We start from the raw sequence: 16540 nt of genomic DNA, 5'->3' as shown, positions 1-16540 counted from the left end.
GGGGTCGTGCCGCGTGGAGATGGGGGTGGGGCTGCCCTGGTCCGCCCTGGGAGTGAGCACGGGACCGGGAGTGAGCAGTCTCTGTGTGGTGGGCCGTGTCCTCCTGGACATCTCTGGACAGACACAGGGGGTGGGAAGGTGTGTCCCTGGAGCTTGAGAAAGCTGGACTCGGAAGGCGCTTGCCAAGGGCCGGGGGGCTGAGGCGCTGCCCTTGGCTCCTGCCCGTGGCCCTCTCTTCCCTGCTCCCGAGGGGCCTGCTGCCGCCTTCCTCCTCTTTCCCCTCCCTCTGGAGCCCCTTCGGCGCCTGCTCCCCACTGCCCCATCCCGGAGACACTGGCGGGGCCAGCGCGGCCTGCACAGGGACACCCGCGCTGAGTCTGGGCTGCAGGCCCTGATGGTTCGCACAGCCGTGCCCATCCGGTCTGTCGGAAGGAGTGGCCAAGCCACGGGGTGCTTGCACCTTGGGGGCCCCACCTTGGGCACGGAATGGGCTCCCCTCTGCAGGAGAGTACATGCTCGGTGGGCCGGGGCCCTGGGCGCCTGCTGCTCTCTGCCTGGACGTGAAGAGCCCGGCTCGTGACAGCTGGGTTGAGGACATGGGGGAGGCTGACCCTGTGAGGGTGTGTGGCTCTGGACGGGGCTTTCCCTTCCCGGGCGCATGCTGCTCGTCTGCAGCTGTGTGGCGGGGTGCTGTGGGGTCGGGGTGCCGTGGGGTCGGGGTGCTGTGGGGCTCGTGCTCTTGGGTAAGCGGCATCACCCCGAGGGGACAGAGCGGTCAGGGCTGTCGGCGCCTTCGCAGCCCCAGCACGTCTGTGTGCACGGCCTCGGGAAGGAGTGAGGGCGAGTTCATCTCTGCTCCGTAGACGAGGAAGCAGAGCTGGCCTGTCCTCTCCTGTGTCTCGGGGAGTCTGGGTTCAGTGTTCATGCTCCCCAGGGGTGGCAGGCTGGGTGGGCTGGGGCGGAGCGACCGCCGTGCCATGGTCCTCACAGGAGCAGCAGTGAGAGGCTCCTGCCTCTGCCCAGGGTGTTGGCCTTGGGCCGGGGCCCCGCCGCTGGCCGGGACACACCCCTGGGGAGCTGGCATTGGCTCTGTTTGGAAGGAGTGGGGCCCATTTGCGGGTCACCTAGTTGTTGGAGGCTGGCGGAGGCTCTTGGGCCCCACCCAGCATTGCTCACTCGCCCTGCTAGAGTGCTCAGCACCCACACTGCCCCTCTGGAGGACACAGCACAGCCCCTCTGGGCCTGGCGCTTGCGCCCTCCCCCCACTAGGCAGCACCTGCCGCCCATACCCTGGCCTGGCCCGTGTCCCCACCCTCCTGCCCTTTTCAGTTTTCTCCAGACCCTCACGGTCTGTGAACTCGCCGGCCTGCAGCTGGGCCTGGGTCTCCACAGAATCGGGCTGGCCTTTGTGTGCACATGGTGTGCGAGGGCCCCTGTGGTGACCGCACTTGGAGGAAGCTGAGTCCAGGCCCCCAGTTTTGGCCCCACAGCTGGCGTCCTGCTCCAGGGCGGATAGGGTCAGCGGGGATAGTCATGGGGAGGCAGAGGCCTGGGGTCGGGAAGGTTTGGTGGCCAGCAGTGGCGGCTGCTGCAGCTTCCCAGCTGAGGGCCCTCGTGGCTGGCCGGGGCTCAGTCCTTGCTCCCCCATCAGACTTGCTCCCCCAGTGTGGCAGGTCAGCAACGAGGACTTGTGGCTTCCCAGGCAGGGGTGTGGGGTGGGTGGGTTCTGTCGACTTCTAAGGATGCTGGGCATTGAACATGGCCCCACGAGGTGTCTGGTGCCCACGGGGTGTTGGCATCTGAGCGGCTTCGGGAGCCGGCTGCTCCGGTCTCCAGGGCAGTGGGCGTGGGGCCCAGGCTGCTATCCAGTTTCTCGGGAGAGCCTTCGCTACTGAGTGTCGCCGGCAACCCTCCTGGACTAACGGCCGAGGTTTTTTTCAGGGCTAGTCTGAATCTCAAATATTTTCTTGGCTGCCCTGGGATCGCTGCTCAGGAACGAGTGCCTATAATCGATGTATTTGACCTGTTCTCCTGGGAAGGGGCCTGGCCTGGCCGTCCTGGGGCAGTGACCCCTGCAGGTGGACCCATGGCCCAGCACCGGGCCTCAAGATGGGCTGCTCGGTGCTCTCGCTCTGCCCTGCCTTGCAGACGCCGCTGTCTCCAGCCCTCTGCCCAGGGACCTCCCTGAGCCGCCGTGGCCATCAGTACAGCCGAGAGGGGTGGCTGCTGCCGCTGCAGGGCCCTGTGTGGCTGCGCAGAGCTCCAAGGCTCCTCCCGCGGTCCTGGCCCTGCGGCCCTCCCTGGGCTGCACGGAGGCGGTGGCGGAAAGCTGAGGGCTTGGCCTGCACCCGCCTTGACGGACCCTCCCCCGCAGGTGGACCCCGACCAGGACGCCTCGAGGAGCCGGCTGCGCAACGCCCAGGAGAAGATGGTGTACTCCCTGGTCTCTGTGCCCGAGGGCAACGACATCTCCTCCATCTTCGAGCTCGACCCCACCACTCTGCGGGGAGGTGACAGCCTGGTCCCCAGGTGGGTTCGAGGCGCCTGTTCGGGAGCCGGGTGGCGTGTGGGCCCGGCCTCTGGAGTTCCTGGTCCAGCGTCTGGTAAAGGATTCGTACCCCCTCTGCTGGCATCAGTGCTGCAGTCAGATTTCCAGGGTCTGTTTTGGTTTAGTTTTGTCTGAATTCCTTGCGACGCAGGCGAGTCCCAACTTTCCTGTCTGCCGTGTAAAATTTGAAGTTCCAGCTCAGGTTTTCTGTAACAAAAAATGTCTGTGACACCCCTAAGCTTCCTGCTCTCCGGCTCTGCGAGCCTGCGCCGAACCTGGCCGTGCCCACTGAGCGCCTGGTCCTGTGCGGCCGCCCCTGTGTCTGCGTGGCAGGCGCCGTCCCTCCACAGCGGCCAGGCGGGGCCTCGGGGAGAGAATGGCGTCATCACCACCACACCTGCGTTAACGGAGAAGCAAAGTCGAAAATTATAAAATGACCCACGCTTAGAAGAAATCACAAGAATATCTTAATGCTCACCAAGAAGCAAGTAGGAAATCACTTTTAGTTTTTAACCGAGCCCTCAGCGATACCTGCTGTTAGCCCTTCGGCTTGTGTGGTGTCACGCGGGTTCCCGGGATACAGGTGACCCTGAGGCTCCCCTGAGGCTCACAGCTGTTTTTGGCTCAGTGCTCTCTGAACCCCATGCTCCAGACACACGTCCCAGCAGGGGCTGTCGGGAGCGTCGTGCTAAGTGACGGTGCCCCTCTCCGTCACTGCGATGAACTCGGCCCTTCCCGAGACACGGCGTCTTGCCGTCTGCCTGTCACTGTTTGAGGAAAGCTTTGTTTAGCATCTTCGAGCCTCTCTCTGTGCCAGGCTGTCACCTGCTGGGGGAACATGGGAAGTGGGGCTTCTGGATGGGAAGACGGGTGACTCCTTACATGTCACCTGACCCCTGGGCTGGCTCCGAGCCCTCCTAGCTCACACCGGCTGCGTGGGGGGCACGCCCCCTGCCCTCTAGGCCGCCCGGGGGACGGACGGTAGAGTTGGCAGGTGAGAGTCGTGCCCTCGGGAGGCTGGGCGCCTGCTTCTGCCGCGTGTCGGCCGCCGGGCTCCATCACTGAAGCACCGCCAGGTCCTGGCCCGGCTTCCCCGCCACACTTGTGGCTCCCCCGGTGTTGGGGTCCCTTCACACAGGCAGGCAAGTGACCTTTCATGCTCTGTGTTGTTATTTTATTTCCCAGCTTGCCTTGTTTCTTTCCCAGCTTGATTCATGATTTTTATTTTACCGCGTAGAAGATACAAAATGCTCATGACAATCAACCATTTTACTTTTTTGAATTTAGGGATCTGAACTTTGCTCCGTGCTCTCCCTCCCCAGGGTTATTAACTAGCCGCTCATCTTCTTCGAGGAGTTTTCGTGATCTCATTTTTCGTTTTCTACCATAGAAACCTTCAGATATTGCTTCGCTGTCTCTCATTATAAACATGGCGGATGCTCAGTGACCATTTCTGGTCCCTCCCCTGCTCACTCTGTCCTGAGACCCCCAGGCACAGGGTGAGACCTTCTGTTTAGAAGCACAGCGCCTCACGGTAATGGAAGCCGTTAGGAGCCACCGTCCATTGTACACGCACCGAAATGTCTGTCGGGCCAGAACCACGGGCTCCTAAGTTTGTGTTGTCCAACGTATGGGCAGACAGTTGCTTGGGTGTTTTTTCTATTTTGACCTATACCGTCTAGACTGCTGGCTGCAGAGAAGACTTAAGCATTCCTGCCCCTAAAACTCTTCTTTATTCCCCTTAGGAACTCCTATGTCCGGCTCAGACACCTGTGTACGAACACCTGGGTTCACAGCACCAACACCCCCATCGACAAGGAAGAGGAAAAGCCGGTGATGCTCAAGGTGAGTCCCAGCCTGGCTGCTTCCCGCTGCGCCCGCCGAGAAGGCGCCTGCGGGGATGCGAGAGCGCAGGTGGCCTGGGCGTGAGGCGCTTGGGCAAGAGTGGCCCCGGACACGCTCAGTGTGATGACGAGTCCCCCCTGGGAGCTGGGGAGCACACCCAGGGCTTTTGAAATAATCAGCACCGACAGAGGGGCGGGCGCTGGTTCGCGTCTGCCTGCGGGTGAGCTGATGGGCCGCTGGCCCTGCCTTCGGGGACACCGGATACCACGATGAGTTCCCTGACTTTGTTGTTTCTCTGTGTGTAGATGCAAGCTTTTCTTGCATTTAAGTTCTCCCAGCCCCTGTCTTTCCCCGCCCAAAGCCGCCTCTCCTGGCCCGCCTTCTCTTGGGTCACAGAGCGTGGGTGCATAGATGCGGGTGTCTGTCTCAGTAAACGGGCCATCCGCTCACATGCGTGCGTTGGTGACGAGGAAGGTTGTTGGAACCTATTTTTCTGCTTTCATGAACATTTTCAAGTGCATAGAGAAGTTGAGAACATGGTAGAGTATCTGCCCTCATAACACTCTTGAGTCAACATGACGTCTTGTATGTTTCCCTCCCCCGTGTATGTGAGCACGTCTCTGAGGACAGGCATCCCGGGCGCTGTCTGGGCGGGGGAGCTGTAGGGGCGAGGCCGTGTTTCCGGCCCCCAGGCCTGACCGTGGCTCATGGTTCGGGCCCCTCCCTGGTGCTTCCTACAGCCGCGTGTTTATAACTGCAGAGCAGCCCGGCGCTTCGGCCCCCGCATGTGCAGTGTTTGGTGGAAGCCTCGCCGCTCCCCCCGAGTCGGTGCCCACGAGGGTTCTTTGCATTTCAGATCGGCACCTCCCCGGTGAAGGAGGACAAGGAGGCCTTCGCCATCGTCCCGGTTTCTCCGGCCGAGGTCCGGGACCTGGACTTCGCCAATGATGCCAGCAAGGTGCTGGGCTCCATCGCGGGCAAGCTGGAGAAGGGCACCATCACCCAGAATGAGAGGAGGTGAGGGCCGGGTGCCGCCCACACCCGCTGTGCTTGTCGCCGCGGGCAGGGTGGCTTTGGCTGTGACTGCAGAGAGAGCGTCGCCTTCACGCTGGGTTTCTTGGGGGCTGCCCCTGTGGCGAGCCCTGTCTCCCGCTGGGCAGGAGTCTCTGGTGCCGCCACCAGGTGTCAGGCGGGTGCTGCCGTGATGCTGGCGCTCGTGCCGGTGACGGCCTTGCGTCGTGGGCTTCCTGCTCTTCCGTCATCGGCCTCGGCCGGCAGATCAGGAAGACCTGGACGCTGTGCCTGGCCACGGGTGGATGCTTCGCCGCTGACTGCTTCCCGCCTCCGCGGCCCCAGGTCTGTCACGAAGCTGCTGGAGGACCTGGTGTACTTCGTCACGGGCGGCGCCAACTCGGGCCAGGACGTGCTGGAGGTGGTCTTCTCCAAGCCCAACCGCGAGCGGCAGAAACTGATGCGGGAGCAGAACATCCTCAAGCAGGTCAGTGGGGTGTCCGGGGCTGTGGTGGGAGCTGGCACCCGCCCGGGAGGACGAGGCGTGTCCCCCGGAGAGCACAGACTTGGTGTTCCCAGAGTGGCTGAGGGTTAGTGAGGGAAAAGTTCGGAGCTGGCGACTCCATGTCCCCACACGACCCCCGCACCCCACGTCCAGCATCGGCGTCCTGCCAGCGTGGGTGTGCGGTGGAAGCTGGTCCTGCGTGGACGCCCAGTGCCGTCCAGAGCTTTGGGGACCGGGAGCCGCTGGGCATTGTGGCTTCAGTGAGGGGTCAGCCGAGTGCCCTCGCTGCCCCAGGCCCTTTGTGTCCTTCACGCTCTCCCCGACAACTCGGTCGATCACTGGCGCTTCTGCTACGGGCAGAGTTTTGCCTTTTCCAGAATGGTCTGTGGTTGGAATCACAGTCTGTGGCCTTTGCAGAGGGCCCCTTTCTCCCGGAGACAGGGTGGGGCCCGGCGGCCTCTGCACGGCTAGTCTAGGTGAAGAGGTGCATGTCCTAGGGTGGCCGAGCGAGCCTCCGTCTGTGCTGGGGCCTCCCCATGTCTCGCCAGTGTAGATGGAGCTAGACCAAGCTAAGAGGGTCGCAGGCTTGTGGTGTGGCTGGATGGGCAGATCTCCGTATGTTTGGGCAGGGAGACACACTGTGTCCTAGGCCCGGTGACTTGCCGTGAGCCCGGCAGTGACAGGGTTTCTCTCTGTTCACACCCAGATCTTCAAGCTGCTGCAGGCCCCGTTCACGGACTGCGGGGACGGCCCCATGCTGCGGCTGGAGGAGCTGGGGGACCAGCGGCACGCCCCCTTCCGGCACATCTGCCGCCTGTGCTACCGCGTGCTGCGGCACTCCCAGCAGGACTACCGCAAGAACCAGGTGGGCCCCGGCGGGAACACTGCTGTCTGCAGCCCGGGAAAACCCAGCAGAGTCCTCAGGCGGGACTCCCTGGAGCACACCCCCCCCTCCCATCTTCAAGCAGACTGCATTCCCTGTTACTGTTGGTGATGACCTCGTGCCGCCTTTCCGGCCTGGCCCGAGCGATTCCGCGTGTCTGTGCCAGGAGCGCCCAGTCTTCCCTTCCTGTCCTCCCAGCCCCCCAGTGCCCCCGTCTCTGCTGCTAATGTCTCGGTTTTGACTCTGGCCATTCTCAGCCACAACCTGCATACGGAAGTGTGGCTGCCTCTCTCCCCAAGAGCCTTGTGTCTGGCCTTGCTGGGGTCCCCAACCGCTTGAGCCTCTAAGAAACAACTGTCTCCTGCATCGTGGTTCTCACCTGGGTGTCCCCTCATCCCACAGGGGACACTTGGCGGGTCTGGGCCCTTTGAGATGTTGGGACCTGGGGGCACTCCTGGCACCTAGTGGGTGGGGGCCAGGGAAGCAGCTAGACACCCCGCAGCACACAACAGCCCCCCTACAGCAGGGCGATCTGATCCACGAGTCAGTGGGGCTGAGACGGAAACCTGTAGCCCACGCGCGGCGGGGGTGCTTCCTGTCACCCCCCTACCCCGCCCAGCCGGCCTGACGTTGCAAAGGGCTTCTGTTCCAGGCTTCTATCTGCCATTGTCCCCAGCCTTTAAGTCTAGACGTTGCTTAGTTTAAGTTTGCTGTGGTGTCATAACGACAGTGTCAGGCTCAGGCAGCGCCGTGAAGGACTAGACAGACTGGACAGACCTCGTGGGCAAGTGTTGCTGAACCTTTCCCTCAGCCTCTGCTGTTGCTTAAGGACAAAGCACCTAGGCCTGTGGGTCTGTGGTCAGGACGGTGGCCGTGGGCACTGTGGCCCCCAAAACGCAGCTCCAGGGTGTCAATGCTGAGTCAAACAGAGCCCTGCCGTCCTCCGCGGACAAGGCCAGACCGCGCCTGCCCTGTCTGCCTTGGACAGGAAGCCGATGCCTGCCTGTGCCCCTGTGCACGGGCATCCGGTCCAGGCTGACTGACGTTGGGTGGATGCTGACAAGGGGCGTGTGTCCGCCGTGTTAGGCCTGAGCAGTTCTGGGGTCTGGGAATAAGAGAAACCCAAGCCAGCTGCCAAGGACCTGAGCAGACAGGCTGACAGGAGTGGGTCCTGCGGTAGATCAGTAGATCGAAGCGCTGGGAGAGGCTCCTTCGGGTCTCGGGGTTTCACGGACAGTGCCGTCCGATCCCAAGGAGGGCAGGCGAAGAGGAGCTCCTGTGGATGTGATTGATGGGCCCAGCGGTCCAGCTTGTTTCCGCTGCCCCTGATTTTTAGACGCGGGCTTTCACCCCATAGAGGCGTGGGGTGCGGCGACGTTGTTGTGAATCCCTAGGGAGGGTCCCTGCATTCAGTTCGGGGCGGGGCGCATAGGGAAACCCTCTTGAACGGGGCGGGGGAGCCGGTCGTGGGAAGATGCTGTCTGGTGGTTCCTGAGCAGAATTCTCGTCAGGAGCGATGCTGCCGTACATGAGTTTGGACTGACCAGCGTCCAGTGCCCCCTGCTGACCTGCCTTTCCCCCCTGCAAGGAGTACATCGCCAAGCAGTTCGGCTTCATGCAGAAGCAGATCGGCTACGATGTGCTGGCCGAGGACACTATCACCGCCCTGCTGCACAACAACCGGAAGCTGCTGGAAAAGCACATCACCGCGGCTGAGATCGACACCTTTGTCAGCCTGGTGCGCAAGAACAGGGAGCCCAGGTGAGCCGCGCGATGCTGGTCCTCGAGGCTCTCACGGTCTCCATGTCCCCGGGGCTCGGGCACAGCCCCCACCCCAGCACCCTCAGTCGGCTGCTCCTTGGCTGAGTTGTCCCGGGGGGTTCAGTTAGCGTTGCTGAATCGTGCCCCTCTGTGGCACCCGCCCTCCCCACACGCATACCCTCTCTCCTCCCTGTGGGTTGTGACGCCCCTTCCTGCCCCCCGGCTTGCAGCGAGGGTGTCGTGAGCCCTGGAGAGTGCTGCGACCCACAGGCTGCCCCACCCGTGAGGATGCTTTGTGGGGCTGAGCACAGGAACTAGCTCATTTGATGCTCTCCTCTGAACTCGTGCTTTATCCTCATGAGGGCAGGCTGGGCATTGAGCCTCCAGGCCACTGTGCCCAGCTTCTCTCCTGCCGCCTCCTCACCCATCAGGCACCGCGTCTTTCCTCCCTGCTGCCCTCTGGCTCCCCTGGGGTTGAGGTGCTGGGGACACGGCACGTGCAGGGGAAGGTGCAGTGTCCGTGTGAGGAGGGCGGGACTCTGGGAGCTGGCCCTCTGCTGTCTGTGGGAACTATTCGCTCCTGCGCCCACAGATTCTTGGACTACCTGTCTGACCTCTGCGTGTCCATGAACAAGTCGATCCCGGTGACGCAGGAGCTCATCTGCAAGGCCGTGCTGAATCCAGCCAACGCTGACATCCTGATTGAGACCAAGTGAGTGGGTCCTGGGGTCCAGGCGAAGACAGGAAAGGGGCGCAGGTGGCTGATGGGTGGTTCAGGGCTATCTGGGCTCAGCTGTTGACCCTCAAGTTCCCCAGACGCCCTGAGTTGGCTCCCTGGCCTGGGCCATCTCTCCCCGAGCGCTTGGTTTGGGACCTGTCCTGCCATCTCCCACCTGCCTTAAAGGTGACGTCAGCTCACAGGGAACATTTTACACGTGCTCAGTTGAATTTTAAGAGTTGAAAGTTCTCTGCATGTGGTCGTTACTGGTATTTTCACGCGGCCATGAGGCCGATCCCAGGACTCGCCCTAGTTGGTGGGAGGTCAGCCAAGGTCTCAAAAATAACTCCCCCACCCTGCCCACCCTGCTTCCTTTCCAGGCTGGTTCTCTCTCGTTTTGAGTTTGAAGGGGTCTCTTCCGGGGAGAACGCTCTGGAGGCAGGCGAGGACGAGGAGGAGGTGTGGCTGTTCTGGAGAGACAGCAACAAGGAGATCCGCAGCAAGAGCGTGAGGGAGCTGGCGCAGGACGCCAAGGAGGGCCAGAAGGAGGACCGAGACGTGCTCAGCTATTACAGGTGGGCTGCGAGCCCCTGGCCCTGCGGGCGTCCCTGGAGGTGGCCAGCGGGAGAGGTTTCGAGACCACGTGTGGTTTAGAGTGCTGGTGCTGCTGGCACTCGGGACAAACTGCTGTCCGCGTGTGGCTGCGTCTGCCCCGATTCAGGCCCTGCCCTGTGGGGTCGCGTGGCGTGGGCTCAGACCCTGGCCTTCTGCTTGCTGGCTCCTTTCCTCTGGGAGCTCGCCCCTCTGCAGGCTGGTTCCTGTCTCTGCAGCACAGAGACAGTGATGCCAGCCCCACAGCGCTTTTGCAGACAGTCATGAAATGTGCGTGCGTGGGAGCTCTGTCTGTCTGTGTCTGTTGTCCATCCACCCAGCACAGCGGGTCTGTTTCCATGTGGCTCTGTACAGGTTCATAATGACCGTGAGTTGCCATCAGGGCTTCCCGTTCCACCCCAGCCCCCTGCTGTGACTCCCTGATCCATAGCAAGAGGCCTGGGGCTCGCCCCGAGTGTGCACCTGTTTGCGGCTCTGTGGCCACCTCTCCCATCAAGGGTCTCCTGGGCCCCAGCGCAGCCCTGCACCTCAAGGGGAAGGAAGGGAACAGAAGGGAAAGAACTGATAGATGCATTTAAAAGAAAAAGGTGGGAACCTGCTGCAGCACTGCTAACCCAAGCCGCCTGCGGTGACACTGTCCCCGTGACCGCCTGGGCTCCCGCCCTCCGCCATGTGTGCCTTGCCGCCTGCTCTCAGGACGCCACGTGCCCCTCTCCCCGCCCCCCCAGGCCTGGGTCTGGGCGGCACACCCGGCTCTACGGAGGCAGATCCTCCTCCCACTTGACTCGTGGGCAGGATTCCACTCCCTGAGGGACCGCACGGTCACCCCTTGCACCCGGCACGGCTCAGTCTTTCACATCAGGGCGTCCCTGCTTGGCTGTCGGTGACAGTGTCTGAAATTTGGAGGGCGGCGCTGGCCGCCAGAGCCATGTCTGTTGGATTTCTCGTGATAAGCGAGTTCCTCTTCTAATGCCTGATGACCTCCTGAGGAGGCGCGCCTCGGCCGGTCAGGTGTGCAAGTTAGCAGGTGGCTGTGATCAGGCAAGGAAGAGAGGAGGGACGCTCAAGGAGGCCCCTGCTTCCTGTGTCTTATTTTTTGTGTGCGTGTGAAGTCAGAGGAGAGATACAGGATGAAAGTTCTAGAAGTCCTAATCAGATCAATGGCAGGCAGTATCTTGATGCCAGCTTTTCCAACATGTGGCTTCCCTGCGAGTGCCTGTAAGTGCTGTCGGAGCCACAGCAGAATAGACGGCCCGTCTGGTCAGGTGCCCCTGCCCATTTATAGAGCTCACAAGGCCGCAGTGGGATGGGCAGTCCATGCTCACCTGCAACAGGGCAGGACATGCCTGCCTGCTGGTCCAGCCTGAACTGGCCAGTCTGCAGGGTCCTGGAGCCCAAGCTGGGGGTGCCAGAGCCAAGCTGGGGGTGCCAGAGCCCAAGCTGGGGGGGCGGAAGCAGTTTCGGGGCTGATGTCACCCCTGTGGGCGTCGGTCCTGGACCGTCCCCTGAGCCTTCACCTCCCACCCCTCGCGCCCAGAGTCAGCTCCCGGCCTCGCCGTCCCCAGGTACCAGCTGAACCTCTTTGCCCGGATGTGCCTGGACCGCCAGTACCTGGCCATCAATGAGATCTCGGGGCAGCTGGACGTGGACCTCATCCTGCGCTGCATGTCGGACGAGAACCTGCCCTACGACCTGCGCGCCTCCTTCTGCCGCCTCATGCTGCACATGCACGTGGACCGCGACCCGCAGGAGCAGGTCACGCCCGTGAAATACGCCCGCCTCTGGTCCGAGATCCCCTCCGAGATCGCCATCGACGAGTGAGCCGCGGCGGTGCCGGGTGGGCGGGAGGCGGGCGGGCCGGGCGGTTTCCGGGCGCGTCGCCTCTGTCCACGCAACAGGCGCGATGCGCCCCGGGCTGCGGAGCCCGCCAGGAAGAGCCGGCCTGACCCCTCCCCCCTCCAGCTACGACAGCAGCGGGACGTCCAAGGACGACATCAAGGAGCGCTTCGCGCAGACCATGGAGTTCGTGGAGGAGTACCTGCGCGACGTGGTGTGCCAGCGCTTCCCGTTCTCCGACAAGGAGAAGAACAAGCTGACCTTCGAGGTGACGTGGCCGCCGTCGGGGGGCTTCTCTGGGGAACAGAGGGCGCCCTTGTGGGCCTCACAAGCCCGGCGCTGTGGGGAGGCCCGGGCCTGGCTGCTCCAGAGGGGGGCAGAACTGACAGGGAGGCCCTCGGGGCCCCCTCAGAGCAGGGCCCGGCTGTGCCAGGACTCCCGCTGACGGGCCAGAGGGGACGCTGTGCCTGCAGCCTGCCTCGGCCGTCCCTTGCTGAGGGCCCCTCCATCCCCGGTGCCTTCGAGCTGGGCTGTTGCCCCTGGGCCCCGCTCTGGAGGGGGTCCCGGGGTGGCGCTGTTGGGCGGGCCCCCACGGCGGCCGAGTGCTGACGTGGACATCTGGCGTCCCCTCGGGGAGGCTGCGTGGACGCGATGGTTAGGTCTGTTTTTTGTCAGACACTGTAGTCACCAAGGCAGGTCACTAGCTTTAGAGGTTTTGCATTTAATTCCCCACCTTACGAGATAAAGCGAAGTACCGCCAGGAAAGGGCGAGCGAAGCACACGCTTGCTTTCTAGTCAGGAAAGGCGAGGTCGGCCACTTATGAACAGTCAGCCTGCAGCAGAACTGAGGGATACAGGCTGCGAAATGCTCTTTTCTTCTTTTTTAACACAAAAGGTGGTCAATTTGGCTAGGAACCTCATCTACTTTGGTTTCTACAACTTCTCTGACCTCCTGCGATTAACCAAAATCCTCTTGGCCATCCTGGATTGCGTGCACGTGACCACGATCTTCCCCATCAGCAAGATGGCGAAAGGGGAGGAGAACAAAGGTGAGGTGGAGCCGACGCCCGGCCCGGCCTCCCCCCTGGTCCCTGGGACATGTTCAAGTACAGGGGGCAGCTGGAGGACGCCACGAACCCCCAGCCTGGCTCCAACCCCACGAGCTGGAGCTTCCCGGCCATTGTGTTGCGTGGGGATCTGTGTTCATGGGGCCACCTGGGAGGTCCCCACCAGCTGGGATGCTTCTCGGGGTTCTTGGGATGTCGGAGCCCTCCCTGATAATGTGTGCATTAACTGAGAAATAAATCCGGCATCTGGGCATCCTCCTCCCATTTGGGATGGTGGCAGCCTGCCCTCGTGGGTCCCTCGGCGGGCAGAGGCACCTGCTGGAGCCTCGCGCAGACATGGTTCAGTGTCTGCAGCCAGAACAGAGACCCCGTGGCCCTGCTCGGTCCGTCTGCATGCGTGTCGCCCCTTGTGCCATCGAGTGCCCTTTTTCTGCTCTGTTGAGGGATGCACAGGGGTGACGTGATGTAGCTGAGAGCACAAGGGTATGGCTGCGCTCGAGGAGGGGCCGCTGTGGCGGCCGGGTCGTGGTGCCGGCGTGAGCAAGGTGTGTCCACCCTTCTAGGCAGTAACGTGATGCGGTCCATCCACGGCGTCGGGGAGCTCATGACGCAGGTGGTGCTGCGGGGTGGTGGCTTCCTGCCCGTGACGCCCATGGCTGCTGCCCCCGAGGGCACCACGAAGCAGGCGGAGCCGGAGAAGGAGGACATCATGGTTATGGACACCAAGCTGAAGATCATCGAGATCCTCCAGGTAACGTGCTGGGTGGCTCGCAGGGGGGCGTCCAGTCCCCTCCCTACTTTGATGAAGGCCTGGACCCCTGGCAAGAGAATGGGGAGGAAGTTCCCAACTCAGCCTGTCAGGCCTCTTCTGAGCTGACCCCTTCACTCCTCTGCTGTCACCTCCTGCCCTCCCCTCAGCCACGGCCCTCCAGCCAGGCCAGGCCTCCCATCTTACCTGAGCCTCCCATCGTCCAGGCCTCACCCCACCCACGCTCCCCCCTGCTGAGAGCGCCCTTGCTGTGCTGCTGCCTAGAAGGCTGAGGCCCCACTCACGACGCAGCTCACGGGGCCCTTTGCTCTGCAGCGCCTCTCCCTCCTCCCTCCTGTCGGAGCAGAGGGCACGAGAAAGACCTGGGCGCCCCGGAGCCTCTAGATCAGAGGAAATGACCAGAAATAGGAATAACCAAGCTAGTTTTCAGCGGTAAAAGCGCAGCTTTTTCTGTCCCATCTCAGGCAGGGGCAGCCAACTTGACCCTCTCTCTGGAGGCGCTTTCTGAAATGCTGTGGGGATGGCTTGGCGGCTGCAGTTGTGTGTGCTCAGTAACCGATCTGTTTCCATTTCCACTTGACTCCGTAGTTTATTCTGAATGTGAGGTTGGATTATAGGATCTCCTGCCTCCTGTGTATATTTAAGCGGGAATTTGATGAAAGCAATTCCCAGACTTCGGAAACATCCTCCGGGAACAGCAGCCAGGAGGGCCCAAGCAACGTGCCAGGTCAGTGACTCCAGGACCGGATGTCAGCCGTGGAGTGGCTCGGGGGTGGCGAAAGCCAGGGGTCCGAATGGCTCCCTAGGGGGACCCTGGAGGTGACCTCCTGGCCGGGGACTGCTGAGAGCGCCCGTCTCCCCAGGCAGACCCGACCCTCCCTCTGGCAGGGGTTGCTGTAACAAAGCAAAATGTCCATGAAAATGGATGGGTCACAAGGGCCTTTAAGCCATGACGCGGCTTCTCCGGGAGTTCTGCTGAAGTAGGAAGTGGGGGGCGTGTTGGTGCCGACCCACCTGTGGAGTGGTGTGATCTGGGGGCGCCTGGTGCTCTGTGGGGGGCCCCTGTGTGAGACTGGGGGTGTAGCCACAGGCAGGGCGAGCAGTTCGGGGTCAGCCCCAGCAGCCCGTCACCTGAGTCCCGGCTCTCACTTCCAGGTGCTCTTGACTTTGAACACATCGAAGAGCAGGCGGAAGGCATCTTCGGAGGAAGGAAAGTATCTTTTCAGCCACTGGCGTGGGTGGTGCCGAGGCATCCAGGAGCCGCGGGGCCTCTCCTTGGCTCTCCGGGGAGGGCGTGGGCTTTGGGCTCAAGCTGGGGCAGCTCCCCTGGGGACGCTCAGCACCGAAGCCACCCTGGCCTTTGCCGTGGCTCAGAGTGCGTGTGTCCGTGCGTTCTGCCTGGGAGGACAGGGTTTCAGGAGACCGCCCGGAGCACGCACATTGCAGGGTTTTCTCCAGTGGTGAGAAGAGCAGGGCCTGGGCTGGGAGTGGGAGGTGAGGGGACTGTCCCCTGGGGCTGCGCGTCTGGGGCCTCACCCGGAGCTCCTCAGCGACCTCACCGCAGGAGCCCCAGTGCTCTGTTCACATATCAGTGCCTTTTGCAAAAGCCAGATTTGCCCCGTGCTGACCTGAAACACTGAGACTCAAACACCCACGAGACCGAACACCCGGGTATAAAGCAGCCCCGCACGAGGTTCTCCCAGTACGCACATTGGGGCCTTTGCGTCGTCTCCTGCTGGGAGACCGTCCCCCCAAACAGTGTTGGGTTCAGCCAGCAGGCGTTGGATTGCACTGACAGTGCTGTGAGTTAGCAGGGGCTGCCGCGCTCCGGGCCTGCAGAGGTCTGTGGTGTGACTGTGGGTGGGTCCCTGGAACCAGCACCTCCGTGGTGCACTGCCCCCCTTGTGCTCCTGTGGGGACGTCTCTAAGCTGGGGTCTTTATCTCCCTCCCTGCCCCCCACAGAGCAGTTCTCAGGGGTGGGGGACCGGCTTGCAGGGCCATCTGGTCCGTGGGGGGGCTGCGTTTGACCACTGTGACTCTGAACTGCCCGAGTTCAGGGAAGATGGCTCCATGGGGCACCGGGTCCGGGTCTGACCGGCCAGGAGGGTGCATGCTCACCGGCCTCCACCGCGTGCCCTGCAGTGAGGAGAACACCCCGCTGGACCTGGACGACCACGGCGGCCGGACCTTCCTGCGCGTCCTACTGCACCTGACGATGCACGACTACCCGCCCCTGGTGTCGGGGGCCCTCCAGCTCCTCTTCCGCCACTTTAGCCAGAGGCAGGAGGTGCTGCAGGCCTTCAAGCAGGTAGCGCGCCGAGCTGTGCGTGTGGCGTGTCTGCAGGTGTGTGGGTGCAGGTGTGCGTGCGTGAGCTGCGCGTCACTAAGTGGCTGTGCTTGCTCAGGTCCAGCTGCTTGTTACCAGCCAGGACGTGGACAACTACAAACAGATCAAGCAGGACTTGGACCAGCTGCGGTCCATCGTGGAGAAGTCAGAGCTGTGGGTGTACAAGGGGCAGGGCCCAGACGAGGCCATGGATGGCGTGTCCGGTGAAAACGAACATAAGAAAGCAGAGGTGGGTGCGCCGGGTTGTGCCACCTGGGGCGGGGTCCTGGTCCTCTCCAGTCCTGCCCGGTCCTCTCCGGTGGTTTTGGTATAAATGCAGTTCGCAGGGGGTCTTGCTCTCCTCCGGAGGGACGAAGCTGCCCTGATGCGCAGCTGTGGTCGCAGAGCCGTGCCTACCGTGCTATGTCCCTCTGTCCCTAGGAGGGGAACAGCAAGCCGCAGAAGCACGAGAGTGCCAGCAGCTACAACTACCGGGTGGTGAAGGAGGTGAGCCCGTGCCCCGCTCCTCTCCGTGGCTTTCCAAGGGGGTATAGGTTTGGCAGGTGAGCCCAAGGTGCGGACACAAGCTTCTCCCTGTGTGTGAGTTAGTGGGAGAAAGCCGGTTGCGAGGCCTAGTGCTGGGTTTAGTGTCTGGCTC

At 62.6% G+C, this 16540-nt stretch overlaps 1 protein-coding gene across 5 annotated transcripts in view; it reads left to right on the top strand.

The window, feature by feature from the left end:
* The window catches only part of ITPR1 (inositol 1,4,5-trisphosphate receptor type 1), a gene marked incomplete at both ends in the record, with an annotated part of 163018 nt that overhangs the window by 68051 nt on the left and 78427 nt on the right, over nt 1–16540 (top strand). For 3 of the 5 annotated variants that reach the window (XM_084248296.1, XM_084248295.1, XM_084248293.1), the window contains 17 exons: nt 2375–2529; nt 4294–4393; nt 5250–5410; nt 5750–5891; nt 6616–6774; nt 8381–8553; nt 9146–9265; nt 9652–9846; nt 11449–11700; nt 11846–11987; nt 12615–12768; nt 13350–13537; nt 14144–14282; nt 14711–14769; nt 15703–15864; nt 15962–16132; nt 16324–16389. In XM_084248296.1, coding sequence (XP_084104422.1) covers nt 2375–2529; nt 4294–4393; nt 5250–5410; nt 5750–5891; nt 6616–6774; nt 8381–8553; nt 9146–9265; nt 9652–9846; nt 11449–11700; nt 11846–11987; nt 12615–12768; nt 13350–13537; nt 14144–14282; nt 14711–14769; nt 15703–15864; nt 15962–16132; nt 16324–16389 — 2538 coding nt within the window. Of the gene's footprint in view, nt 1–2374; nt 2530–4293; nt 4394–5249; nt 5411–5749; nt 5892–6615; nt 6775–8380; nt 8554–9145; nt 9266–9651; nt 9847–11448; nt 11701–11845; nt 11988–12614; nt 12774–13327; nt 13538–14143; nt 14283–14710; nt 14770–15702; nt 15865–15961; nt 16133–16323; nt 16390–16540 lie in introns of all 5 variants that reach the window. The other 2 variants (XM_084248294.1, XM_084248292.1) reach the window with 1 other exon arrangement.

Source organism: Talpa europaea (assembly GCF_964194135.1).
Source record: "Talpa europaea genome assembly, chromosome: 11".
NCBI lineage: Eukaryota > Metazoa > Chordata > Mammalia > Eulipotyphla > Talpidae > Talpa > Talpa europaea.
This window is presented reverse-complemented; position numbering and strand designations above follow the sequence as displayed.